Source organism: Trichosurus vulpecula, chromosome 3 (genome assembly GCF_011100635.1).
Source record: "Trichosurus vulpecula isolate mTriVul1 chromosome 3, mTriVul1.pri, whole genome shotgun sequence".
NCBI classification, from domain to species: domain Eukaryota; kingdom Metazoa; phylum Chordata; class Mammalia; order Diprotodontia; family Phalangeridae; genus Trichosurus; species Trichosurus vulpecula.
The window spans coordinates 113,192,667-113,219,848 of NC_050575.1; the positions used below are offsets into that span (position 1 = coordinate 113,192,667).

Below are 27,182 nucleotides of genomic sequence, written 5' to 3' on the forward strand. Positions count from 1 at the left end.
GCTCTGAGGTAAGGTATCACCATCAACATCACTGATGAACATTCACCAGGGGGCAGAACTGGCCTTAGGTCAGGTTGTCTCTATGTAGTAGGAGGGGTACTCAGCTAAGGAACGAGAGATCTGATTTCTGGGCCTGGCTCAGACTTGGTGTGTGACCTTGGGCAAATCTATCATTCAGGGCCTCATTTTCTTCCTTTCTCAAGTAGCCGATTGGCCTGTATACCTTCTAATTCCTTCTTTTTCCTAACATAGGGAGTTAGTGACAACACCAGGACTGGACAAGAGGTCTACAGGCTCTTTCCAGTAATTGTTATTATTAAGTTTTCTATCCCAATATTCTATATTGTAAGTACCTTTCCTCCTCTGTTATTCTGTATTTTGAAGTAGGGAACAAACCTGTTTATTGTCTCTCTGGGGTACTGCATTGGAAATTTCAGAGCTTCATTTCCATATTGTTCTCCTGAGAATCCCCGGGGAAGCAGGTCCACTTATTGTATATAGTTTGCCAACCTTAGGTTTGCATAGGCAAAGCCTCCCTGCATTTCCCTCCCTGCATTGTTCTTAGGTGTTCTCAGAGATCCAGCCCTTCCTTGTGCTCATTGGAGCATCTCTGGGATAGAAAATCTTCCCATTCTCAAGTGGTGTTTCCCATCCATGCCTCCTCCTCCTCCTCCTCCTCTTTTCAAGGCCTTCCCTGATGCCCTCAAATAAAAGTGTCCCTTCCTCCTTTAAAGGCTCATAGCACTTTTGAGGACCTCACTCAGGGTCCATATTATATCTTCCCTTGTATCTGTAATCCTGTCTCAGCTCCTCACCAGAATGTAAGTTCTTGAGGAGACGAACTGTATGTTCCTCACATTCTTATCCTCACTGGGCCTTGCACGTAGTAAATGGCCAGTTAATATATATGAATGAATGAATGCTCTTGATTCTAAGTGTGATCCTTTCCCCATGATACCTCATGGAATGTAAGCTCCCTGATAGCAGGGATTTTTTAATTCTTTGTATTTATATCCTGTGGGCAGCTGGATGGTATGGTGGCTAGAGCTCCGGACCTGGAATCAGGAAGATCTTAGCTCAAATCTGGCCTCAGATGCTTACCGGCTGTGTAACTCTAGGCAAGTCACTTAGTTCTGTTTGCCTCAATTTCCTTATCTGTAAAATGAGCTGGAGAAGGAATTGGTAAACCACTCCAGTATCTTTGCCAAGAAAACTCCAAATAGGGTCATGAAGAATACGAAACAACCGAACAACAACAACAACAACATTTATATTCCTGGAACCTAGCATAGTGCCTGGCAAATCAAAGGTGCTTCATCAATGCTTGTTTATCCATCGGTCACACTTTATTTGGCTCATGGTTATTTGTACACCTGTCACCACTAGGGGCGCCCTTCCCCCTTGCCATCCTCTCTTGTCGCACCCCTTCTTACCCTAACCCTTGGCCTTTAGGCTTTATGATCTGACGTGTCTGTAGACCCTGTAGTCCCCGGGCATTATTATCTGACCTACTTATATAAACTAAGGACCCCTGGGCCTCGCTCTCCACCCTGTCACTGCACCCTTAGGACTTCAGCGGAACTTTCCTTGCTGTATTATCTCTCTCAATTACAGTATGACCTTCTTGAGATTAGGGGCTGTCTCACTACTCCTGATGCTCAGCATTTAGCACAGTGCCGAAGTGTTCGATAAATGCTATTTTTCATTCATTCATGCCTTATCTCCCTTACAACTGTAAGGTTAATGAGGCTAGGGACTGCGTCTTATTCATCTTTATATCTTCTCCATGGTCTAGCATACAGTAGGCACTTAATAAATGTTTAAATGAATGAAGAATCCAGACAAGCAGAGAACAGAAGGAAGAAACTTCAGGCAGAAGAAACAGTGTGAGCCTGGACATGGAAGCTGTAAGGCATAAGAGAGTGTCAAATGCGGGTTGGAGCAGTGAGAAGACTGGTTGTCCTGGAACAGAGGCTCTACTTAGAGGACCAGTGGGAAATAAAGCTGGAGACACATTCTGGGATATACAGTGGCAGGGCCTCGAAACCCCAGCTAAATAGTTTAGGCTGTATGAGCACTGAATGGGATCGCGCAGGTAAAGCACTTTGCAAACCTCGAAGCACTACAGAAATGTTGACCTTATTATTATTGTTGCTATCATAACTATTATATCTTATAGACAATGGGGAACCATTGAAGGTTTTTGAGAAGGGGTGACACGCTGAAAGAACTGCTTTAGGAAGATCAAGACTTTTTTGGTCAAGATTATTGGCATAGTATCATGGAATTAAGAGCTAGAAGGTAGGCCGTGTAATAGGCCTTGTAATGTCAGAGCTGGGAGGAACCTCAGAGATCACCTAGCTCAATCTTCTCATTTTACAGAGAGTATACTGAGACCCACACAGACGAAGTGTCTTACCCCATGTCCCACCCGGTATCACCAGGGCCAGAATTGGCCTTAAGAGTCAAGACTGTCTCCATGTAGTACGAAGGACACTCTACTAAAGAGGAGGATTAATAGCAGACACAGGATCCTAATGCAAATCCAGCGCTTCTCCCATTGAGTTTCTACCCTATGGAGAGACCCCAAAGGAAAACAGCAAGAAGGTAGCTGGGATAGAAAAATGGGTCCTTCCCATGACACCACTGGTAATGGGGTGGTGGGGTGGTGGTAAAGAATTTCCCAAGGAGGTTACCTTCTCACCTGGGCTGAGAAATCGATGAGCTTTGGCAGGGGTTGTTTTCGGCCTTCATCACTTTTCAGAAAGTCCAGGAGGCTTCCTAGTTGGGAGGGAGGGGTAGGAGAGAGAGCTGAGTCGGGGTCCAGGGGCCAGATGGACCCACTGATCAACCTTGGCTCCCCAGCCCTACTATGTAGCTCTTCCCAGGCTATGTCAGAGGTGGACCTTGAGCCCAGGCTTCCTGAATCCGAGGCAGTTCTTCATGTATCATACCCCACAGTGCCTCAATCATTTCTTCCTAACTAGATGGCTAGTTTCCCTTCTTTGGAGTCCCTGAAGTTTTCAGCACGTGGCAGGGCACAGAGCCTTTCCTGCAGTACAATGAGTTAGGGTGATGATCACAGCTTTTTGCCTTCCCCTCTTCTCATCAAGGGCAAGGGTATTACCCTTCCAACTCTTCCTCAGGTGGTTCATTGGGGACTTCTCTCTCTTTTCTAGGCTGTGTTCAGTGAATTCCTCCCTTAACCCCTCTTTCCTCAGCTGCAAGTGACCTCTCCTTTATCCGATCTCTTTTTATCCCTCTAAGTACTTCAACCATGGAAACAGTCTCAAGAGTCGGAAGGGCATTAATAGAAACACAGTATCCAGAGTTAGGGAGTTTCATAAAAGAGGTACCTAAGCGCTATGTTAGAGGCAAGGAAGAAATGACCATTTCCATGTTTCTGTGACTAGGGTAGGGACAGGGAGTGGAATTGACTGGGGCAGAAGTAATGAAGTCTTCCTGGAAGAGGCATTTGATCATCACTCCCACCTTTTGCCATGAACTCAGTGATGATGTAGATGGGCTCCTCCTTGGTGACCACAGCATGCAGTTTCACAAGCTTGTCATGTTGCAGAGTCTTCATCAGGTTGGCCTCGGCCAAGAAGGCTTCCACAGACATGCTACCTGGCTTCATGGTCTTCACAGCTACCTTGGTGTGCTTGTTGTAGGTAGCTGAAGGGGGACAGAAACAGGGGTAAGGAGTGATGTCAGAGTGGAGATCCTAATGGGAACTACCACTCTTTCCCTCTCCCTACTCTAAAAAAACCTTTCCCAATTGATCCCACACCAAGGAGGGAATCACCAATTTCTGGATTTCCTTTCTCAGAAGGGAAGAGAGTAACATAGCCCCTTAGGTACACAACTTTAAAGGCAAATTGACTTTTGGATAAGCTAGAGACTTTGGTTTCTTATCAGAGAAACTGCTTTTTAAAAGTTCTTATTCAGCTCTGCCCTTCCCTCTCCCACTCCTAGGTCCTTCCCAAAATCTCCTATCCAGCCCAGCCCAGGACTCTTACCCATCCAAACTTCTCCAAATTGCCCAGCTCCCAGTTGCCTCTCCAACTTCAGGGATTCCCTGGGGATCTCCCAGGCATCCTTCTCCCAGGGTTTCTGGGGTTTGGGGACCACACAGGGCACTGTTAGCTTCTGGCATAAGCCATCACTTTCTTCTGCAACAGAGCCCTAGAATCAGTTCTAGGTGACACCAGCTGGAGAGAGAGTATTACCAAGGGTACCCAATTCTTTTTAGGGCAGGGAGCCCTAACCAGGCTAGCCCAACCTACTATTAGTCAATTTTAAATTTTAACTTGGATGACTTCTAAACCAGTTGTTGCTGTTATACCCATCCCATCCCAGAAACTTTACATTCACAGCTAGAAAGGACCAGAGAAATCATTTCTCTACTTCCTTCTGAGGCCCAGAGAGGAAAATGACTGCTCAGAGTTACATCGTTACTTCTGAACCAGGATTCTGAATCAAGTAGAACCAAATCTTCTGACTCCAAATTTAATGCTTTTATCTCTACACCCATAGCGCATTCAGATGCCTGGGATCCCCTGAGGAGGACACAGCCCTTGGTCCCAGGGTTGGCGAATACTCACTCTTGTAGTGGGCCACTAGATCCTGCAGAGTCCTAAAAGAGCTCCGTGGGGAGATATAGTAACCACCATTGTCCAGGGTCCGGATCTTATAATGTTTCACTGCATGCTGGTGCTGGGCATCATAGTCCCGTATCGATAAGGAATAGCTGCCTGAGTAGCAGGAGAGGAAAGATCTCTTGTCGTGGGATCTAAGAACCCTTCTTTAGCCCTCCCTTCCTTAACCCTTTCTCTCCTGGGTAGGGGCTCCTACTACCACTCATATCATTTCCTCAGACTTTCCTAGGGGACATAATCCTGGGGAACTGCCCTAACCAGTGGGCTACAGCTCAATGAAGGAACTGTCAATGCCAATTTAATAATGCCCGAGTTTGGCCATAAATGAGATTGTTGGTGTTAAGCTTCCCTGTGTCCCTTTTCCCCACAACCACCCCATTCAGGCAAGTTCCTTTAGGAGAAATGACTTAGAGGTGACACACCCTGGTACGACCCAGACAAGTCGTACAAGACAGAATCTCATGCCTCACATTGCTGCTTGCTCTGTACTGATATAAGTTATGTGATAGATAGAAACAATAAACCTTCATAAAGCCCTCTACTAGCTCACACCCCCTGAAAATCATGATGACCATGCTAGGGAAGACAAGTCAAGTCAAGTGCCATGATACCATGTGCTCCCATCTTCTGCACTTCTTCCTCATCCCTCTCTCTCACCTCAAAGGAGAGTTTGGAACTCTCTCACATGCATACTCTGCTCTCATCTGAAACACATACCACGACCACTGACCCTCCTACAAGGCTCTGGCGCTGTCTGCCCTCGGGCTAGCTTCTGACCTCTATTCTTACCCCGGGCTATGTAGCTTCTAGCATCCTTTAGATAGCCTCCATCAAAATGCAACTGATTGTTCCCCTTCCCAGCCACACTTAGGGCAGTGAGAGGCAAAGAGGTAATCTTGGTGCAAAGGGTAACAACGGAAACTCTTTCCCACTTTAACCCTAACATTAATCAGTCAACTGGATGAAAAACAACTTGGACTTTGGCTGTGGAATGTTGCACATGGTGTCAGACAAGGTTACTGTGTCAACGAATTTTGTTTCACTTTGTTTCTTTGTTACAAAGGAGGGTTGTATGTAGACCATGTAGTCAAGCTAAGTCTTACCTGTGAACCTACTAAGAGAAGACAGGCACACACATGCATGCACATGGAAGCATGGACACACAGAGTTATCCAGACACATTCATATGCTCACACATGTAAACATTTTTTTATCTCTACCATGGTTACCACCCCTCCACCCTGATCAAGTACAACAAGGAAACTCTGGTTGGTTCACAGGGGCATAGATTTCGAAATGAAAGCAATGGAAGAGATCAAAAGTCCAATTCCCTGTTTTACGGATGAAGAAACTGAGGCTTAGAAAGGGTTAGTAGCTTGCTTAAAGCTACTCAAGCAGCAGAGTCTTAGTTTGAACTCAAGTCTTAAGACTTGAACATAGAGCTTTTTCTGTTCTGTCATCCAATTAGAACCTCACAGTGATGGACGCAATTCATCACGATTTAGAGGAGAAGGTTCCAAACTTTCTCCTTTCTTTTCAATCCCACCTTCTACATTTCTTCTTCGTCCTTCTCTCTCACCTCAAAGGACTTTACTTCTTACTTTACTAAGAAAATTAAGGCTACCCAGTGTAAGTTCCCTTATCCCCTCTATTCCATTCTTCAAAACTCCTTTACACTTTTACCCACCCTCTTTTCCTTTTTGATAATCTCTGAGGAGGGGCTTAGTGGATAGAGCACTGGGCCTGGAGTCAGGAAGACTCATCTTCCTGAATTCAAATCCAGCCTCAGATGCTTTCTAGCTGTGTGACCCTGGGCAAGTCACTTAATCCTGTTTACCTCAGTTTCCTCATCTATAAAATAAGCCAAATGGGGTCACGAAGAGTCAAACATGACTCAACAAGACAATCTACGAGAAAAAAGTAATTTTCCTTGTCAAGGCCAACTCAGACTTCTATTTTGTACCCCTGATCCCCCTCTCCCTTCCATCTCTTCTAGAAACATGCTCTATCCAGGGGTGGGGACCCTGTGTGTGGCCTTCTAGGTCCTTGAGTGTAGCCTTTTGACTGAGTCCAAGTTTTACACAACAAATCCTTTTAATTGATTTGTTCTGTGAAGTTTGGATTTGGTCAAAGGGCCACACTTGAGGACCTAGAGGGCCTTGAGGCCACAGTTTCCCTACCCCTGTTTAGTCCCCTCCCCTCTCACCTTTAATCTATCACTTGCTACTGGACCCTTTCCTGCTGCTACAGATACTCCTTGTGTCCTGCATTCTTAGAAAGCCTTCCCTTGATTCTGTCACCCCTTAAGCTGGTATCCTGGAGATCTTCTCCATTTCACTGCCAAGTTGCTGGCCTCTCCTGTAGCTATCTTCACTTCTTCACCACCCACATACATCTCCCTCTTTTAGAAAGTGTCTTCAGCTCCTACCTCTTTGCTAAAACAACTCTTTCCAAGATTGCTAATGATTTCTTCCCTTCTAAATCCCATTGCCTTTTCTCAGTCCTCAGCCTCCTTGACTTCTCTGAAGCCTTTGGCACTGCTGGACACCCTCTCTTCCAAGGTACTTTCTCAGCCCATGGTTTTCATGACACTGTTCTTTCTTGGTTTTTCCAATAGCTGTTTGGTTGCTCCTTTTCCTTCTCCTTTTCTGATTTGGCATCTTCCTCCTAATCCCTAAATATTGTTGTTCCACAAGGCTCTGTCCTGGGTTCTCTTCTCTTCTGGTTATACATCATCTCTCTTTGTGATCTCACCATTTCCCATGGGTTCAATGATCATCTCTTGGCTAATGAGTCTCAGATCTATATATCTAATCCTAATTTCTCTTCTGAGCTATAGTCTCACATCACCAAATACTGGCTGGGTATTTCCACCTGGATGTCCCTTTGGCATATCAAAATCTATATGTCAGCTGACCTGATAATTTCCCCCTTATATCTGACCTTCTCTCAAACTTCCTTTTTTTCTGTTGAGAGCACTGGCATTCTTCCTGTCACCTATATTTATAATCTCAGAGTCATCCTTCTTTCTTCCCCCTCTCATATCCTCCATATTTAATCAATGGCCAAATCTTGTTAATTCTACCACTACATGTCATGTCGATGCCTTTCTCTCTACTGAAAATCTAGCTGGGGGGGACAACAATATATACATACAGAGGCATACATAAAACATATGCATGAGGGGGCCCAGGTACTACAAATCCATAGAGGCAAGAGATAAAATGTCATGTATAAGGAACAATAAGAAAGCCAGTTTGGCTGGTAGAAGAACAGAAAGGAATAATCTGGAGAGGTAGTTGGGAGTCAGGCTGTGAAGGATTTTAAGTGTCAAAGAGAGGAGTTCATATATTTCATTCTGCATGTAATAGAAAGCCATTGCTGTTTACTGAGTAGGGGAGTGACATGATCAAATTTATATTTTAGGATAAGGGTGAGGAACCCGAGGCCTTGAGGCCACATGTGGCCCACTAGGTCCTTAAGTTCCTCCCTTTGAAGTTTGGATTCAGTCAAAGGGGACTTGACTTCAGCCTGGAGGCTGAAGGTTCCCCTCCTCCACCTTAGGAAAATCACTTTGGCAGCTGTGTGAAGGATGACTTAGAGAAACAGGGAAAACAACTGAGAGTCTTGTTGCAATAGTCCAGGTGAGAGATGTTGGCAATCTGAACTAGGGTGGCAGCTGTGTGAAAGGGAAGACAAGCATAATTTGAGTGATGTAGTGGAAATAAACACAATAGATTTGACAACTATTTAGATATATATGGTGAGTGAGAGTGAGGAACTAAAGATGGCAATGAGGTTGGGAGCCTCAGTGACTGGAATAATGGTAGTACCCTCCATGGAAATGGGGAAGTTTGGTAGAGGAGTAGACTTAGGGAAGATAATGAGTTTATTTTTGGACATGTTGAATTTGAGATATCTTCAGAACACTGAATTCTAAATGCTCAGCAGCCAATTGGTGATGCTGGACTGAAGCCCAAAAGAGAGTCTAGGCTGAACAGATAGATCTGGGAGTCATCTGCACAGAGATGGTAATTAAACTTGTGTGAGCTCATGTCACCAAGAGAGTATAGAAAGAAAGAGGGTCTGAGATAGAGCCTTGGGGGACATCCAAAGTTAGGGGACATGGTATGGATGATGATCCAACAAAGGAGACTGAGAAGAAATAGTCACAGATAGGAAAATCAAGAAAGAACTGTTAAGAAAACTCAAAGAGGAAGGACTTTTTAGGAGGAGAATAGAGTTAATAGTGTCACATGTGGTAAAGAAGTCAAGAAAGATAAGGAATGAGAACAGGCTATCAGATCTAGCAATTAAAATCAGCGACTTCCAATGGAACAGTTTCAGTTGGATGATAAAGATTGAAAAGGTTTGGGAAATGACAGGAGAGGAAGTAGAGGCAATGAAGGTAGACAGATTTTTCTAGGCTGAGAAAGGAAGGAGAATGATGATGTGAGGGCATGGTAGGATCTAGTGCTGGGTTTTTTAAGAGTGGGGAAGACTTGGGTATATTTGTAGACAATGGCCAAAGAAGCAGTAGAAAGAGAGAGAATAAAAGCTACAGAAGTCTATTGGATGATTATGTGGGCAATTTGCTGGAGAAGAGAGGATGGGATCCAGAATACATATAGAAGGGTGCCCTTGGCAAAGAGAAATGCTATCTCTTTATTGGGGATTGGAGCAAAGGAGGAGAGGAATGGGGGATCACATCGAGGGGTTGTGAGATGAAAAGGAGAGAGAAGGAGGCTTGGGCAAACAGGCTCTCTTTTCTAGAATAGTCAGTCTTCAGCTGAAAAGCAAGGAGATGGTGTGGGAAATGTTAAGAGATTTTGTGATAGCCACTGTGGGAGATGGAGCAGAGGATCAATAAGGGAGGAGTAAAAGGATTGTCTTGCAGTGAGTAAGATAGCAAATTCATAGTGGACAGATTAGATTGGTCGGTGGTTGTTGTCCTTCGTTCTCTGACATAACTATGCTTGAGTCAAGATTCAATGTGTCCAACTGTGGCTGATCAGGCCAATGTGAGCTTGGAATACTCTACCGCAGGTCGGGCACAAATAGTCCATGTGAACATTTGGGGTGGGTACTCCAAACTTGCGCATGCTGAATTTCCTTTGAGCTGTTTCAATTCTGCTTTGCTCAAAAAGCACAGGACAGATTAGATAGCAAATTCCTAGCAGACTCTTCAAAGTTGTGTGACTTTCTCCAGCTCCATTCGATAGCATGTGAGTAGGAATAGAAGAGGAGTAAGCCAGGGCTGGAGTTTTGTTGGGTTTTACTATCCTTCTTGTAGTCCATGTTGTTCTTCAAAGTCAAATTTGTATCTCCCACCTCTGCACATTTGCGCAAGCTGTCAAAGGAACTCCATCATCCTTCAAAGTATACTTTAGAAACTGCCTCTTCCAGGAAACTCTCCCTTATCCCCTCACTTGTCTGTGTTCTCTCCCTACTCAAATTACCTTGTGTTTACTTCTGTGTATACATGAATGCCCCAATAGGATGTAAATTCATTAGGGCAAGGACAATTTTGCTTTTGTATCCCAGTGTCTAGCACAATGTGTGGCACACAATGTATGCCTAATAAATGTTTGTTGGATTGAATAGTAGAAATATCCCTGGACATAGAGACAGAAAACCTAGGTTCAGGTTCTAGCCAGGCCATTCACAAGTCACTTCACTTTTAAGTTTCAGTTTACTCATCTCTAAAATGGGATAATAGTATTTGCTGTTGTGAGGAAAGCAGTTTGTAAACTTGAAAGCCCTAAAGAAATAGAAACTGTTTTATTACTCCTCACTCAGGTGTTTGACTAAGGAAACGGTTATGTCCAGATGGTACGGCTGGGCTGCTCCAGGGGAACTGCTCCTAATTTGTCCTTCAGGAATCATAGGACCATAAAATGTTAGAGCTTGAAGGAGTCTTAGAAATAATCTAGTCCAATTCCCTCATTTTATATTTATAGAAACCGTGGTTCCAAGAAGGGAAGAGACTTGCCTAAAATCACACAGGTTAGAATTTGAACCCTAAGCCCATGACTTCAAATCCAATACTCTTTTCACTGTACCTGCTTGGGACTGCCTGACACTCTGTGTCCCAGACTTACCTTTGGTGGTCTCACTGTCCCGAATCATGAAAGAGCCCAGTATGTTCCCAGGTGCCAGCAGGTGACGCTCTGCATCCTTACGGCTGATGTCTTTGAAGAACCATCTGAGACAGCAGAAGAGCAAGGTGTCAAGGTTGGTGTTGGGGCTGAGAACCAGGAGAGTCCACAGGGCAACCTTGACTCCTGTGGCATACTGGGGTCACAGTAGAGAATCACAGTAACTCTGAGTGACAAAGTAGACTCTGAGCAAGATAACTAGCCTGAGATTCAGAGAAGGTAGTCCCAAAGGTGAGAAGGTGAAGATATGAAACTAGATTTTTTTCTATTCTTCAAGGTCCAGCTCACATGTCACCCACTCTATGAAACCTTCTCTGATCTCATAGACTTCATGCTCTTCCTCTGGGTTTATCCTATTCTGATGTGTCTTATATTCATCTATGTCCATGTCTTATCTGCCTACCAAACTATAAGCTCTCAGAGGATTGGCATTGTATATTACTTATATTTGTATTTCCTTGAGAGCTGAGCACAGAGCTCTGCACATAGTAGGTTCTTAGTGTTTGTTGAATGAATGTAATTAAAGAGATCCAGCACCAAAGATTTGAAGGGGTCCATGGGTTGAGAAAAGGTGATATTGTTTTCACCTCCAGGAAACACCTGGTAATGAAGAGATTTCACAGAACACCATGGCCTTAGAGTGCAGCAGAATGAATTTAGGTGAGACTTAAAGCATAACTTGCTATTTGGGAGGATGAGCTTCAGAGAGAGGCTGTGATACTTTTTCTTCTGGGAAGATATTTTAGAACAGGGTAGATCTTCATCTGTCTGAGATGGTCTAAACTAAAGCATCCCAGCTTGGATATAGATCTCTCAACCCTGTGTGTCTCTAGGCTTCCTTCTCTGAGGGCAGGCAACAGGTATACTTACTCCTCTGTCTCCAGTGAGTTGATCTGAGCTACATAGTTACTTGGGATATAGCCCTCCTTCCGAGTTGCAAGGGATCGAGCTTTCCACCACTCTCCAGACCTGCAGGAGGAAAAAATAGGATCATCCCCCCGTGGCAGAACTAGAGTGCTTCAAACCAACCCTTGCCCCCTTTGTTCCTTCACTAGGGGGTTAGATAGAGGACTCCAGACCTGAAGGTCAAGGAGTGTCAGAGTTGGGCATCCAACAGAGGAGGGGGTTGGGCTTATTATTTCTTAATTATTTTAGTTATTTATAAGGTCTCTTCTAACCTGAATGAGTGTTACTTTCATTTATATGAATTAGGAGTTATGTTCTCCTTCAAAGTTCTTTTATGAAGCTTCCCTGAGCTTTGCTGGTGACCCTGGGCACCATATAAGCTCTGACTGGTGCTAGACAGCTAAAAAGACATCTAGTACAGGTGATGGCCTGCATGACTTATCTGAAGACCAACAAGCGTGGACAGGCTCAACACTGAAGATGGACATCAAGAGATGAAATTTTGTGACCACAAAAACTGTGGGTGTTTTGGGACAAGAGTCAATCTTGGCTAAGACAGAACTATAGGTAGCAAAGAAGTTTGCTTGGCCCTTCCAGGGTTTTGTCATAAACCCTCTGTAGGCTCAGTCACATTCAGGGAGACAAACACCAGGCCAGGACCTACTTTTCGAGGACCACCATCTGGTCACCCTTCCGGAAGCTGAGGTCCTCACTGTGGATGGCTTCATAGTCATACAGGGCCACAACCGTGATGTCTATATTCTCAGAGCCTGCTGGGAAATGGAGACACACGTATCATTAGGAACTGTCAGATCAGAGCTAGGCCTACCTTTCTCCCCCTGCATGCCGCTCCCTGGATTCTTTCTCCAGTGTTTCCCTTTTCTATGTGTTTTCTTTCTCTTTACAAAAGAACTTTTACTGTAAGTTTAATAACAATTTCAACAAATATGAAAACACACACATTAAACTGTAGAATAAGAAAGTAGCCTAGTATAGTAGAATGAATACTAGATTGTGAATTAGGGACCCTGGGTCCTATTGCTGGTTCTGCTTAATAGTTGTGTGATGTTGGGCAAGTCATTTCTACCCCTTGTCCCCTGCCTTCTCCATCCTCAATTTCCTCTTCTGTAATGGGGATAAGAAGACTAGTCCTTTCTGCCTCGTGGGACTGTGATGAGGAAAGCACATCCTATCAGAATATGAGCAGCCATTATCATCACTGTTCTCAGAGCCACTGACAGGGCCATCACATGGGGGAATGTGTATAAGGGACTTTGTGAACAGCAAAGCACAATAGGAATGTGATGCTATTTTTTCATAGTATCTTTTATACTTTAAAAGATTACATATAACGCTATTATATGAAATAACAATAATGTCTAATTTGTTCAGTATCCCCATCCGAGCTTTCATAAGTCTGTAGAAAGTTTTGGTGTAATTGTTTATAACTTCAGAACATTTTCTGTCAAGCGGTGAAGGGCTTAGCACCACAGTGTCATAGAAAGAGTACTGGGTGGGAAATTGGGAGACTTCATTTCTAGACCTGGTTTTGTCACCAACTTGCTGTGTGACTTTGGCTGAGTCCCCTCTCTGGGCCTCAGTTTCCTCCCTCTGGAAAAGGAGCAGATTGGAATAGATTGTTTTGAAAGGAGGGAAGGAGGGAAGAAGGAAAAGAGAGAAGGAAGGAGAAGGGAAGAGGGGAGGAGAGGAAGGAGGAAGAAGAGGGGAGGGGAAAAAGAAGAGAGGAGGAGAAGAGGGGAGGGGAGGAAGGGGAGAGGACTCAGAAAAGCAAGGAAACTTTGGTTTCCAAGGCAAGATACTTCCTGCCTTGGAGCTTCTCTGTTTCCTCCTCTGTGTGACTCCCAGCTCCCACCCCACTGCGTGACTCAGAGGTCACATACCATCAGAGGAGATGTTCTGGATGACACTGGAATCATTGACTACCTGTAGAGAGTGAAGATGGACAGGGTCAGGATTAAAGAAAGAATAACTTCAAAGTTGAACCTCTTTATTTTGTAGAGGAGAACACTGAAACCCAGAAAGGGCACAAGACTTGTCCAAGGACACAACAAAAAAAAAAATCAATGGCAGAGATGGAAGTAGATGCCAGGTGTCCAAACTCCCAGCCCAAAGCTCTTTCCATGGTTCTACATTGCCACCTGAAATCTTCAGCAGACTGAGAAGCAGTGGGAAGATATGTCATCTTCTGGAGTGATTGAAGGAAGTGGGAGGTAAGGGGGATACAGGAAAAGTTGGGTCGTGGGAAGAGCCCTGTATTTGGGGCTGGAGGATCTAGGTTCCAAGTCTGTTCCTCCCAGTTACTATCTGTGAATTTGGGCAAGCCTTAGCTTCCTGCTCTATAAAATGAGGGGAGAACTAGATAATCTTTGAGGTCTCTCCTAGCTCCAAATCTTGTGATTCAGTTGTTATGGACAAGGCTAGGCACCCAGGGGCAGGAGGAAATGAAATACTGCAGCAAAAGATGGCTGAGAGTCTGGGACCTGGCACAGTAGGTGACAATAAGGGAAGGCTAGTTTCCAACTTTGTGTGGGATTCATCAGGGCCTTAAGGGGCTAATACAAGAAGGTACTGGGGATTTGGGGATAAAGACTCAACCACCTTCTAGAGACTTCAGAGGGAATTGCAGACCAACACCATGGACTAAGGGCTCTCTTTCAGCATATCCCCCACAAACAAGGTAGGGAGAAGATAGAAAAAAGGACTGTTCCTCATGGCACAAGTCAAACTCACAACATAATAGGGAACTCACTCTTCCCACCAAACCTGAAGGCTTGCTCACCTTTCCTCCAGAGGTTGTTGGATCTGGCACATACTTAGGGCCCTCGGTATTTGTTTGAGACTTTTTTTTGAAGTATGTCCCGCCATCTTGGGTAAACCTGGACTTCACACACCCCATCCTAGGAGACAAAGGGGGGAGTGTAGCTCTGTGCCCATAGCATCCCCATGGACCTAAATCAACCCATTAATAATGATACTCTTCTCTGGGTATCCAGTGTAAAAGACTTTATATGCCAAGGGGCAAGAGATAAAAATATGATAGAGATGATTATGTTTCTGCAATATAATCGGCATAATTAATCACATAAACAAAAACCCCAATACCATGTAATTATATAAATAGAAATGGAAAAAATTTTCATCAGGATACAACATTCACTTATTTTAAACAAAAAACCAAAAGCACAGACGTAGGCCCTTCTTTAATGTAATCAAAAGTACTGATCCACAGCTAAGAGCTAGCATTATTAGTGAGATAGAAGCATTGAAAGCTTTTCAAATAAGCAAAAAAGTAAAACAAGGATTCTTCCTCTCTCTACCATTATTTGTACTAGTACTATTAGTACTATTATAGTACTAGAAATACTAATGATAGCAATAAAGGAAGAAAAAGAGATGAAATATAAAAACAGCGAAGAAGAGGAAAAAAGATCCCTTTTTGCAGGTAATACGATTACTTCTGTAGAAAGCCCCAAAGAATCAGCAAAGAAATGAACCACAATGATTAATAGTCTTAGCAAGATAACAGGATACAGAATAATCCACGAAAATCCCTAGTAACAAAAGTACATTACATTACACCTCTAAACAGTGGAAAAAAGAAATGCCATTCAAAATACCTAGAAAATATTTGGGTATTTACCTAATAAGACACACAAAGGATTTGTAGAAAAATATTATTAAACAGTTTTTACAGATGTAGCCAGAAGGGTATGCAGTCTCTCTCAAAGGGAGTCCTTTCCTATTATTCCTTGGGTGTCAGGTACTCTGATTAATATTACCCCACCTACTGGAAATTCCACTCTTAAATTCAGCATGTTATTAATGAATCTCTTAGAACTCTTAGGATAATGAAAGCAAGACAGTTTAATTAGTGGTAATATAAAAAATAACAGGCACAGTAGCAGAAACTCTGTGCCTTCTCTATAGAAATAAAGGAAGGTTTAAATAATTCATTGTTCATGGTTGGGCCACACTAATATGATAAGATAATTCTACTACCTAATTTAATTTATGGATTTTTTTATAATATACCAACCAAACTGCTGTGGATTTCTTTTTCATTAATCTAAATAACACCAAAATAAATTTGAAAAACAAGATGTTCGAAGAAAACAATGAAGAAGAAAGGGAATAAAGAGGGCCTAGAATTACAAGGACACAAACTATATTATGAAGCAGTAATAATCAAAACTATTTGGTATTACTTAAGAAAACTGAAAAGTAGATCAGTGGAACCATCTAGAAAATGAAGATGCAGAAAGCAAACACAGTACCCCAGGATTCTGTAATCTCAAGGACACAGATTACTGGGGAATAGACTCCCTAGTTAACAAGAAATATTGAGAAATCTGGAAATATTAGAGGCAGCTGGGGGTTCAGTGGATAGGGTGCTGGGCCTGTCAGGAGTCAAGAAGTCCTGAGTTCAAATGTGGCCTCAGACACTTACTAGGTTACCCTGGGCAATATACTTCACCTCTGTCAGTTTCCTCACCTGTAAAAGGGGGATACCTACCTCACAGGGTTGTTGAGATAATAATTGTAAAAATCACTGAGCACATTCCCCGACATAGTATAAATGCTATAAAAATGCTTATTCCCTTTCCTTACTATTATTACTAATAAAGAAGACATTATATGTATACCACATTCCATGGCTATAAAGCATTTTTACATTCACCCTTGCCGAGGCAGAAGATTCAAGGCAGCAGAGAGTGAACAAGGATAATCTAGGCAATTGGGTCAACTCTTAGATACTGCAACAAGGGCTGTTCTTCATTAGGTCCAAATGAGAGCCAGGATGGCAGAGTGGATAGAGTGCTGAAATTGGCATCTGGAAGACTTGAGTTTGAGTCTCATCTCTGATGTTATCTGTGTGACAACAAGTCATTTAATCTCTCTGAGCCTCAGTTTCTTCATCTATGAAGTGGGGAATAGAGCTCCTATCCTCAAGGGTCCTGTGATGATGGATAAAGGTATCAGTTACTCCTCTCTCAAATGCCGGGGAAGAAGGGAGAGATTGGGTCAGGTGTCAGAGGCCCTCCTCTTAATGGTAAGAGTACTGGTTTCTGAAGCTTTGGTCTTGGGCTGTGTTCTGAAGGTAAGTAAGGGCCTGATGTTTGAGATTCTGATCCTAGAGAGGAATCCTCACATCTGAGCCAAGAAAACATGTCATCTTAGGCTGCGTGAAAGAGGGACGTGGCATCTAAAATGAAAAAGCCCACAGAACTTTGCTCTGGTTAGACCATATCATAATATCTTGTCTAATCAGCCCCATCTTCATTCCCATTCCCATCCTAGTCCAGGCTCCCATCATGGTGCCTGAGTCAGCTTCTTAATACACACCTGTGATTATGTCCTACCCTCCATCCCCTCAATCAATGAACAAGCATTCATTAAGCACTTTAGTATATACCAGCCACGATGAAAAATGCTGGGGATACAAAAAGAGAAACAATTTCTGCCCTCAAGGAACCAGTGTTCTAATGGGGGAAGACAATATATAAAAAAGGAGCTGAAAAGTAGGGGGTAGAGAAGATAGAGTCAATAGTCAGTAAACATTCATTAAGCACCTACAATGTTGCCAGGCATTGTGCTAAGTGCTGGGGATACAAAGAAGGGCAAAAAAGGAGCTCACAGTCTAATGGGAGAAGAAGCTAAAAGGGAAGGAAGAGGGGAAAGGAGGAAGGGGAAAGGGGGAAGGAAAGGGTACCCTGTGAAGGGGCAGGATGAATTCCTGTAGCCAGGTGGGAAATGATGAGATGACCACATCTTCCTTAAATGGAAGATCTGGGAGGAGCTCTCCCTATGTTCACCCTTCCCCCCTCCCCCCACTCCATCCAATCATCTCACTCAGATGCCCATCTGGCCTTCATCATTGTCTCTAGAAACTCATTTTCCTATAAGATCACATCAACTCTGAAACACACCTCTTCAGTACCCCCTGCCCCTTGGGCTCCTCTGGTCAAAGAGAAGGAGGTATTCAACCTAAGCCCAAAGAATCAGGGATGACTGGCCTGGGCCTTTTTTCAAAACAGAGATTCTAGGAAGAATTCACCAATGGGAAAAGGGTCAGGTTGGGGCACAAGCAGAGGAAGCTGAGGTATGGTGGCTAAGTCCCCTTCTCAAGAAACCTTCAATAGCTCCGTAGTGTTGTTCAATGCAATGAACTCAGGTCTGAAAAGTCAAAAGTCTTGGCTATGACCATAACAACTAGCCAGGTGTTCAGCAAATTCCTCTCCCTCATTGGATTTCAGTTTCCTCATATGGAAAATAAAGGGTGGGACTAGATAGATGAATTCTACACTTTAAACTCCTTTGTCTGGCATTCCAGGCCCTTCACAATTTGCTCTTCACTCACCTTTCTAGCCTCCCTCCCTGACACTGCTTCTCTTTACAAATGCTCAGCTTTGGTTAGAAGATCATTTGCTCATCTCTGAGAACATCCCTTGCTTTCACTTTCCCCTTCTTCTGAAATTCCTCTTCCTGTCTTCTCCTTCTCATGCCTGCCCCTTTAAAAAAAAATCTTCCAACAAGCTCCATCTTAGATACTTCCTTTTCCAGGGAGACTTCCCTAATTCCCTCCCCCCCACCCCCCACACTGCTTTGACCCTCTCAAGTTCTCTTCACTTTCTTCCATGCATCATAGCTTTTTGTGTTCTTGTCTAATCTTTCTATTTGACCAGGGGTTCTTAATCCTTTGGAAAAACTCATGGACTCTTCAGAATAATATGTTTAATTGCATAAAATAAGATACATACGATTACAAAGGAAACCAAGGGTTAGTGAAAATAAAGATGTAATTATTTCCCAGCCAAATTCATAGACTCCTTGGGTGTCTGTGGACCTTAGGTTAGGAAATGTCTGTACTAGACTGTGGTCCTTGTGAAGCCATGAATTCTCAATCAAAGACTCAGTGAATGTTAGGGCTGAGAGAGGCCTTAAAATGTCAGACCTGAAAATGACCTTAGTGCATAGAATGTAAGGCCTGGAAGGGATCTTTGAGCCTATAACAGTGGTTCCTAACATGTGGATTGTAGATCTTTGTTGGGGCTCATGGAATTATTGCAAGGAATCCTCAAATCTAAAGGCAGTGTAGTGATGCAATGTGGATAGTACACTAGACTTGGGAGTCAGGAAGACCTGAGTTCAAATCTAGCTTCAGACACTTATTAGCTATGTGACCCTGGGCAGGTCACTTGACCTCTCTCAGCTTCAGTCTCTTCATCTGTAAAATGGGGAAAATAATAGTATTTACTGTCCATGATTGTTGTGAGGATCAAATGAGAAAATAAAGCACTTTACAAACTTGTAAGTGATACATAAATGTTTATTGTCATTATTGTTGTTACTATGGGTACACCACACTCTGCCATTTATATTACATTTCATTTGTGGTTGAGAGGGAAAAAAAAACATTTGAACCTAATCTTCTCACACAAAAGCATCTGGCTGACTGGTGGCTACTTGTTCTGATTGCCCAGAGCCATCTGATAAGGCTGTAAGTACCAGATGCCTTTTCTCCACAATATGTGTTTGTGAAAGCGGATTTTCTGCACTTGTATTGAAATCTAAATGCTAAAGTAAGTGGCACGTGGAATCAGCTCGAAGGTTCACAATTTCTTTTTAAAATTTTTTTTGTTTTTTTAATTTATTTTTATTTTTAGTTTATAGCACTCAATTCCACAAGTTTTTGAGTTCCAAATTTCCTCTCCCTCCTTTTCCTCCCCCTTCCCCTCCAAGACAGCATGCAATCTGATATCGGTTCTATATATACCTTCACACTAAACTTATTTTCACAATAGTCAAATTGTAAAGAAGAACTATAACCAATAGAATGAACCATGAGAAAGAAGAAATAAAACCAAAACAGAGAAAAAAGAGAGAGAGAGCAAATGGTTTGCCTCAATCTGCATTCAGTCTCGGTAGCTCTTTCACTCATGAATCCTTTGGAGCTGTCTTAGAATAAGGTTCATCATTCCGTCCCTTCAACTGGACTTCCAGTACTGAAATCTACAAGCTGGGCTCTATCCACTGTCTCATTAAACAACACAGTATGACCAACAACTAAGCATCCTTTGTGAACTGAATAAAGAATATCTCCTATCACAATGTTTCAAGTATACGTAGGTGCTGTTGTAATTAGTAAAATATAAATTCATTTCAAAGCATCGCCAAATTCATTGGAACTTTTTGTCAGGGTTTTTGCATATTTTTTCAATCAATATATGTAGTGGTGGTCCTTAAAATTTCTTATCATTAAGAAAGGGACCTTAAACTCTGAAAAGTTGGGAACCACTGGCGTAGAATATAGAATGTCACAACTATAAGAGTTCTTAGAAACCATTTGGTCCAACTAGATAATTTTTCAGATAGGTAAATCGAGGTCTGGAGAAGAGATGCTATGGACTCAAGGTTTCCTAGCAGACCACATATTCGTGGCCACAGGTTCATTTGCTCCCATATTAACCTCAGAACTCCAGGATAGACTAAAGTGGATTACTTTCATTTCCCTGAGGGGTTAAATTGAAGCCCAAATGGCAGAAGTGACTTGACCAAGACATATAGAGAACAAGCTCAAAACTACCAAGTAGCTAGGTGGTGCAATGGATAGAATGCTGAACTAGAATCAGGAGTTCAAAATCCAGCCTCAGGAAGACAGTGGCTGGAAAGCAGGGACTTGCGTGAGCTCCCCGCCAGGTCTCTCCAAAAACCTATAAAAAATGGCTCTGAACAAATTCTAGAACAGCAGAACCCACAAAATAGCAGAGGGAAGCAGGGCTCCAGCCCAGGACAGCCTGGATGGTCCCTGGGTGAGGTCTATCACACATGGAGCTGGGAGCGGAGGGGAGCGGAGGTCAGCATGGGCAGCGGCAGGACCAACCAGACAAGGAGCCAGGTGAAACGGGCCCTAGAGCCCTGAATCAGTGAGATGTGGCAGTTACCAGACTTCTCAACCCACAAACACCAAAGACAACAGAGAAGGTTAGTGGGAAAAGCTGAGGGGGACAGAAGGAAAAGAGTTCATGGTTCAGCCACCGCCCTGGGAGCAGTGGATGTGGTGTAGCTACAGAACTACAGCTACAGTTGCTTCTGGCCCCAGGCCCACCTGGTGGGAGGAATTAAGTGGCAGATCAGAGCAGGAGTGCACAGCCTGCTTAAGATTTGTGTTAGGTCTGGGTTGGCGGTTCTTGGGGAAGGAGGAGCGCTGGTGTGGCAGAGCTGGCTGTATAGAAACAGCTCTGAAAACAACAGTGCATCCCCTCAAGCTTGGAACAAAGTACTCGCTACTCTACAAGCAGTCATACCCTGATGAAAAACTCAAGGGTCAAGTAAGTTGGCTGGGAACATGGCCAGGCATCAAAAACGGACTCAGATTCAGACTCAGACTTTGGAGTCTTTCTTTGGTGACAAAGAAGACCAAAATACACAGCCTGAAGAAGTCAGCAAAGTCAAAGAGCCTACATCAAAAGCCTCCAAGAAAAACATGAACTGGTCTCAGGCCATGGAAGAGCTCAAAAAGGATTTGGAAAAGCAAGTTAGACAAGTAGAGGAAAAATTGGGAAGAGAAATGAGAATGATGCAAGAAAACAATGAAAAGCAAGTCAATGACTTGCTAAAGGAGGCCCAAAAAAATGGAAAAAAATACTGAAGAAATAAACACCTTAAAAAAATAGACTAACTCAAATGGCAAAAGAGCTCCAAAAAGCCAATGAGGAGAAGAATGCCTTTAAAGGCAGAATTAGCCAAATGGAAAAGGAGGTCCAAAAGACCACTGAAGAAAATACTACCTTAAAAATTAGATTGGAGCAAGTGGAAGCTAGTGACTTGATGAGAAATCAAGATATTATCAAACAGAACCAAAGGAATGAAAAAGTGGAAGACAATGTGAAATATCTCATTGGAAAAACCACTGACCTGGAGAATAGAGGAGAGATAATTTAAAAATTATTGGACTACCTGAAAGTCATGATCAAAAAAAGAGCCTAGATATCATCTTTCAAGAAATGATCAAGGAGAACTGCCCTGATATTCTAGAGCCAGAGGGTAAAATAGAAATTGAAAGAATACACAGATCACCTCCTCAAAAAGATCCCAAAAAGAAAACTCCTAGGAATATTGTTACCAAATTCCAGAGCTCTCAGATCAAGGAGAAAATACTGCAAGCAGCCAGAAAGAAACAATTTGAGTATTGTGGAAAAATAATCAGAATAATACAAGATCTAGCAGCTTCTACATTAAGGGATAGAAGGGCTTGGAATATGATATTCCGGAGGTCAATGGAGCTAGGATTAAAACCAAGAATCACCTACCCAGCAAAACTGAGTATTATGCTCCAAGGCAAAATATTGACTTTCAATAAAATAGAAGACTTTCAAACTTTCTCAATGAAAAGACCAGAACTGAATAGAAAATTTGACTTTCAAATCAAGAATCAAAGCAAGAATCAAGAGAAGCATGAAAAGGTAAACAAGAAAGAGAAATCACAAGGGACTTACTAAAGCTGAACTATTTGGTTTACATTCCTACATGGAAAGATGATGTGTATGATTCATGAGACCTCAGTATTAGAGTAGCTGAAAGGAATATGCATATATATATGTGTATGTATATATACATGTGTGTGTATGTATATGTATATGTAGGTATATATAGTATGTATGCATATATATATATGGAGAGAGAGACAGACAGACAGACAGAGAGACAGAGAGAGACAGAGGGCACAGAGTGAGTTGAATATGAAGGGATGATATCTAAAAACAAATCTAATTAAGGGATGAGAGAGGAATATATTGAGAGAGGGAGAAAGGGAGAGATAGAATGGGGTAAATTATCTCACATAAAAGTGGCAAGAAAAAGTGGTTCTGTAGGAAGTGAAGAAGGAGGAAGAAGATAAAAAAGGGGGGATGATAGAAGGGAGGGCAGATAGGGGGAGGAGGTAATCAAAAACAAACACTTTCAAAAAGGGACAGGGTCAAGGGAGAAAATTCAATAAAGGGGGATAGGATAGGAAGGAGCAAAACATAGTTAGTCTTTTACAACATGAGTATTGTGGAAGGGCTTTACATAATGATACACATGTGGCCTATGTTGAATTGCTTGCCTTCTTGGGGGGGGGGGGAGGGAAGAGGGGAGAGAATTTGGAACTCAAAGTTTTAAAAACAGATGTTCAAAAACAAAAAAAAAGTGTTGTTTTTTTTTTTGCAAAATCCAGCCTCAGACACTTTTTAGCTATGTGACCTTGGACAAGTCACTTAACCTCTGTTTGCCTCAGTTTCTTCAACTGTAAATTGGGGGTGACAATAGCATCCACCTCACAAGGCTTGCTGTGAGGATCAAATGAGATGGAATTTGTAAAGCACTTGGCGCGTAGTATGGGCTTAGTAAATATTCCCTTTTCCCTCTCCAGTCTTTTTATACCCATCCAGTTATCATTTAGCTCCCTCAAAAAGAAAAAAAGAAACAAAATACCCCAAACCTCTTGCATCTGCTGAAGGAGAAATAGTCAGCTGTCTGGGATGGGTCTATTTCTGCCACTTTCACCACACCTGCCACTCACCAACCCCTCTACACTTTGTCCCAGAAAGAAGTTTTTACAGGGACAGGGTCTGGGGGTATTCACATTATCAATGAACACATAGTGCTCAGACTCTGTACAGAACAAGAGAATAGAGGAAGCTTTGCCTTCCAAAAATTTCTGATCTAAGTCAGGGCTCAGAAGCAGCATTGTATAATGGAGAGCTCCAGCCGGGGCATTGGAAGAACTGTGCTTGGCTATAAGTGGTGTGTGACCTTGAAAAAGTCAGTTCCCCTTTCTAGGACTCAGTTTTCGTTCTCAGTAAAAGGAAGGAATTGGTGATTCAAAGAGATCTTCCAGTCTTGACATTTCATATTCCTAGATTTCTTCCAGTTCTAAGTTTCTCTGATTCTGGTTCTAAAGCCTAGTCCTCTGGTCCATCTGCCACAATATGCTGCCAGGCAACTGAGTTCTAGGTCTCCTAGCAGAGTTAACTTGAACTATATTAATGGGGACAGGTTGGGGTTAAGCTTTAGAAGAAACCATTCTGTTAGAGTCCCCACCCACCCACCCAAGGGCAGGAGCCTTTCAACCTTCCCTATGAGATCAAAATGTTTCCATTTATTTTATCTCTGGATAGGAGTAAGAATGAGGAACAGCTGATTAGCCAGGTGATATGAGAGATCCAGACCTGGAAAGATGGGATTGGGGATAGGAGGGAGGCTGACTTTGCCCCTCTCTGGGCCCCCAGGGGTCTGTTTGACTCCCTCCCCATTGGGGACAGTGACTGCCACCCTCTTCTTGTAGACAGTGAATATGGGGCAGGAGGACAGGATGCAGAGGTTACTCAAGATCCTCTGGGACTCTGGAAGGAGGGTCTAGCCCAAGAGGAGCAGAACCCAGCTGCAGTTTAACCACTGATGCCACCCACACACCCCTACCTCAGCACCCAGTCACCCCCAGCTGCCCCCAGCTGCCTGGCCCCTCAGACCCACACGCTACCTCTGTGCTTCTTTCTAGCTGAGGGACCTCAAAGCCCCTCCTCACGTATACTAGTTTCCTGAGAGGAACAGGAAGAGTCTATCTGTTCTTCCCATTTTGTAGAAAGGGAACCTGAGACCCAGAGAGATTAAAAATCTAATCTCAGGTCACACAGCCAGGACTTCTGGTTCCTGTTAAGTGCTTTCTCCATTTAATATTCCTGAGCCAGGACAATGAAACTGGCTTCTCCCATTCCGTCGACATTCGAATCTCTCTTCCTTTTATTTTTCTCCACCTTTCTATCCCTTGCCACGTTACTTTATTTTCCTCTCGCTGTTTTCTCACTCCCTCTAGGGAGCCCAATACACAGTTTTTCCATTCTCTACCTTCACGAATTGGGTTTATATCACCACCTTCCCATAAGTAGCCCCGGACTGGAAACACGCCTGCAGGGACACCACAACCCGCTGGCTCCGTTTACATTGCTCTTTTCTTCCAGCCCTGCCGAAAGAGGGGGATGGTGGTGGTTCTGGGTATGCTCCCGCAAGACTTTGGGACTCACCTGACCTTCAGTCTTCTAAAGTGTCCCAAGACGTGCGGCTCCAGCCCTGCCCCAGGCTCCCCCAACTCAGTCTTCTCGGGGCTCCGCCGCTCCTGGGGCATCAGGCTGCACCAGTGGGGTTGAGGGGAGGCTGGCGCTGTAGTCCCTTGACAGCCCTTCGAGACTCAGTTTCCCTTTACACAAGGAGCTCTAGGAGCCTCTGCTTTTCCAGGGGATGGAAAGGTTGGGGAAGGGGAATAGATAGGACACAGGTGGAGTGGTACTCAAACGGACATCCCAGAGCGATCTTAACCCTGTTCTTTCTCCCCCTTTCCTTCTTGCTTCAGTTGTAAAAGTGTCCCCTTGGAGGAGGGTCAGACAACTGGAGCTACAAGGAAATAAACTTCGTCCTTAGGTGGTCCCCTACCGCTCCACCGAGTATCTGAGTTCTAGCCAGCTGGAGACAAGCTCCGCCTACGACACTTCCACCATCCTCCGAGCTGTTCTAAAGCCACCCTTAAACTTATGTTCTGACAACTACCCGAAAGATTCTAGTCCCGCCCACAGGAGTTCAGACTGGACAAAACATTCTAGCCTCGCCCTGAAGCCCTCAAACTTTCTTGATTAGGTTTCCTCCCCTACCTCATTTTCCCCTAAGTCCACTACTCCCCTTTTCCTTTCCCATATGACCCTCCGGGTTGGAGTCACCACTTCCCAGACCCTTCTCTGTTTCTCTGAGGTTCCTCTCTGCCGCTATTGTAGGTTATTCAAACATCATGCAAAGTCCCTAACACAGGAACAATCTCTTTGACGTTTGGGGCCGCTGACAGTATTTTCAGAACAGCTCAGAGGCTTTCTGAGACAGGGAGATCAAGCTGTTATCCATTTGATTTTTCACTATCTCGATTTCTAGGCTCCTTTCCTTTGAGGGATTCTGTTTGTGATCTGTTTGTGATTCTCCAGGCGATCTTGTTTGCGGGGATCAATTGAAATCACTGGTGTCGTTTAAAGAGCCCTGACCTTAACGGTCAGAGGACAGGGATTCACATCCCACTTCTGCCACTCAATGCCTGTGTGACTACGGCAAGTCATTTTCCTTCTCTGGGTCTCAGTTTCTTCATCTGTAAAATGTGGGAGTTGGACTACAAGACCTCTCTTGTCCCTTCCAGTTCTTAATTAATCTAAGACTTGGGGGAAGGGGAGGGATGGGGCAGGAATTCGATCATTATTTCTATACGGAAGTAACAGGGGGTCGATCATTTCATAATGAGCCTCCTATTTTTTTTTCCTAGACCAATCATCCTTTTTCCATGCTAGGAGTAGAGAACTGTAGAAATAAAATGTTAGAGCTGGACAGATGCTTAGAAATCACCTACTCCAACAGATGAGGAAATTCCTTTGCAAGTTACGTAGAGCTGATTGTGTTAAGCCACTGAACACCAAAGTCCATGAGATCAGTAGCCACTTGGGGGGAGGGGAGAATAAATGGAAGAAAATATAATTTCCGAAGACTTACAACTGACCCAAATCCCTTCTTGCTCTGGCCACCCTCTTTTGGACATATTCCCAGTTGTCATTTTTTTTTTCCCTGACTAGTCAATTTCAACATTGCAGGGAACTCCCAATGAGGAACCTTCTTCTTCTTCTTCTTTTTAACCAATACAGACAAACACTCACTCTGCGATTTATAGTCTTAGAGAGTTGTCTGGGGGCACTAAGAATTTAAGTGACTTGTCCAGGGTCACAGAGCCAGGAGCCAGTATGAATCAGATAATCTCCCTCCCTCCCTCTCTCTCTCTCTCTCTCTCTCTCTCTCTCTCTCTCTCTCCCCCACCTCCCTCCCTTATTCCTTCATTCCTTCTCTCTTTCTCCTTCTCTCCCTTTCTTTCTTCCTCCTTCCCTTTCTTTCTCCCTCTCTCCCTCATTTCCCCCTTCTCTCCCTCCTTTCTCATTCCCTCCCCTCCACTGAGACATTTCCTCTCCAAGCTGCTAATGTCCTTTCTAAAATGTGAGGCCTAGAATTAAACATCTGGAGCATGGTGTTCAAATTTTGTTTAAAAATCCATAGAACCTAGGAGTTTAAATGGACCTCAGAGATTATCCCTCTAGTCATTTCTTCTACAATATCTCTGAACAGAGCCTCTGTGTAAACACTTTCAGTGACAGGGAGTCACCTACCTCACAGTGAGCCACCTATTTTTTTTTCATATTGATCTATTATATTGCCCCAGGTTAGGAGTAAAGAACTATAGAAACAGAATGTAGGATCTGGATAGGTCCTTAGGTAATCTAGCCCTACAGACACAAAAAAACACATTAAAAGTTCACATAAGCAACTAAAGAAAGAAACCAAGACTACAACTCAGGCCGGTGTCCTTTCCATGCAACCTTTCTAGGTG

At 43.4% G+C, this 27,182-nt stretch overlaps 1 protein-coding gene across 2 annotated transcripts in view; it reads right to left on the minus strand.

Moving 5' to 3' along the window:
- The window catches only part of HCK (HCK proto-oncogene, Src family tyrosine kinase), a 40,183-nt gene extending 14,726 nt beyond the window's left edge, over nt 1–25,457 (minus strand). The window contains exons 1-10 of one of the 2 annotated variants that reach the window (XM_036751375.1): nt 24,805–25,457; nt 14,523–14,640; nt 13,624–13,666; nt 12,387–12,492; nt 11,687–11,785; nt 10,760–10,863; nt 4,605–4,754; nt 4,020–4,172; nt 3,493–3,675; nt 2,705–2,781 (exon numbers count right to left, since the gene is read on the minus strand). In XM_036751375.1, coding sequence (XP_036607270.1) covers nt 2,705–2,781; nt 3,493–3,675; nt 4,020–4,172; nt 4,605–4,754; nt 10,760–10,863; nt 11,687–11,785; nt 12,387–12,492; nt 13,624–13,666; nt 14,523–14,640; nt 24,805–24,905 — 1,134 coding nt within the window. In that variant the 5' untranslated portion in view covers nt 24,906–25,457. Of the gene's footprint in view, nt 1–2,704; nt 2,782–3,492; nt 3,676–4,019; nt 4,173–4,604; nt 4,755–10,759; nt 10,864–11,686; nt 11,786–12,386; nt 12,496–13,623; nt 13,667–14,522; nt 14,641–24,804 lie in introns of both variants that reach the window. The other variant, XM_036751374.1, reaches the window with a different exon arrangement.
- Nucleotides 25,458–27,182: the final 1,725 nt, after the last annotated feature.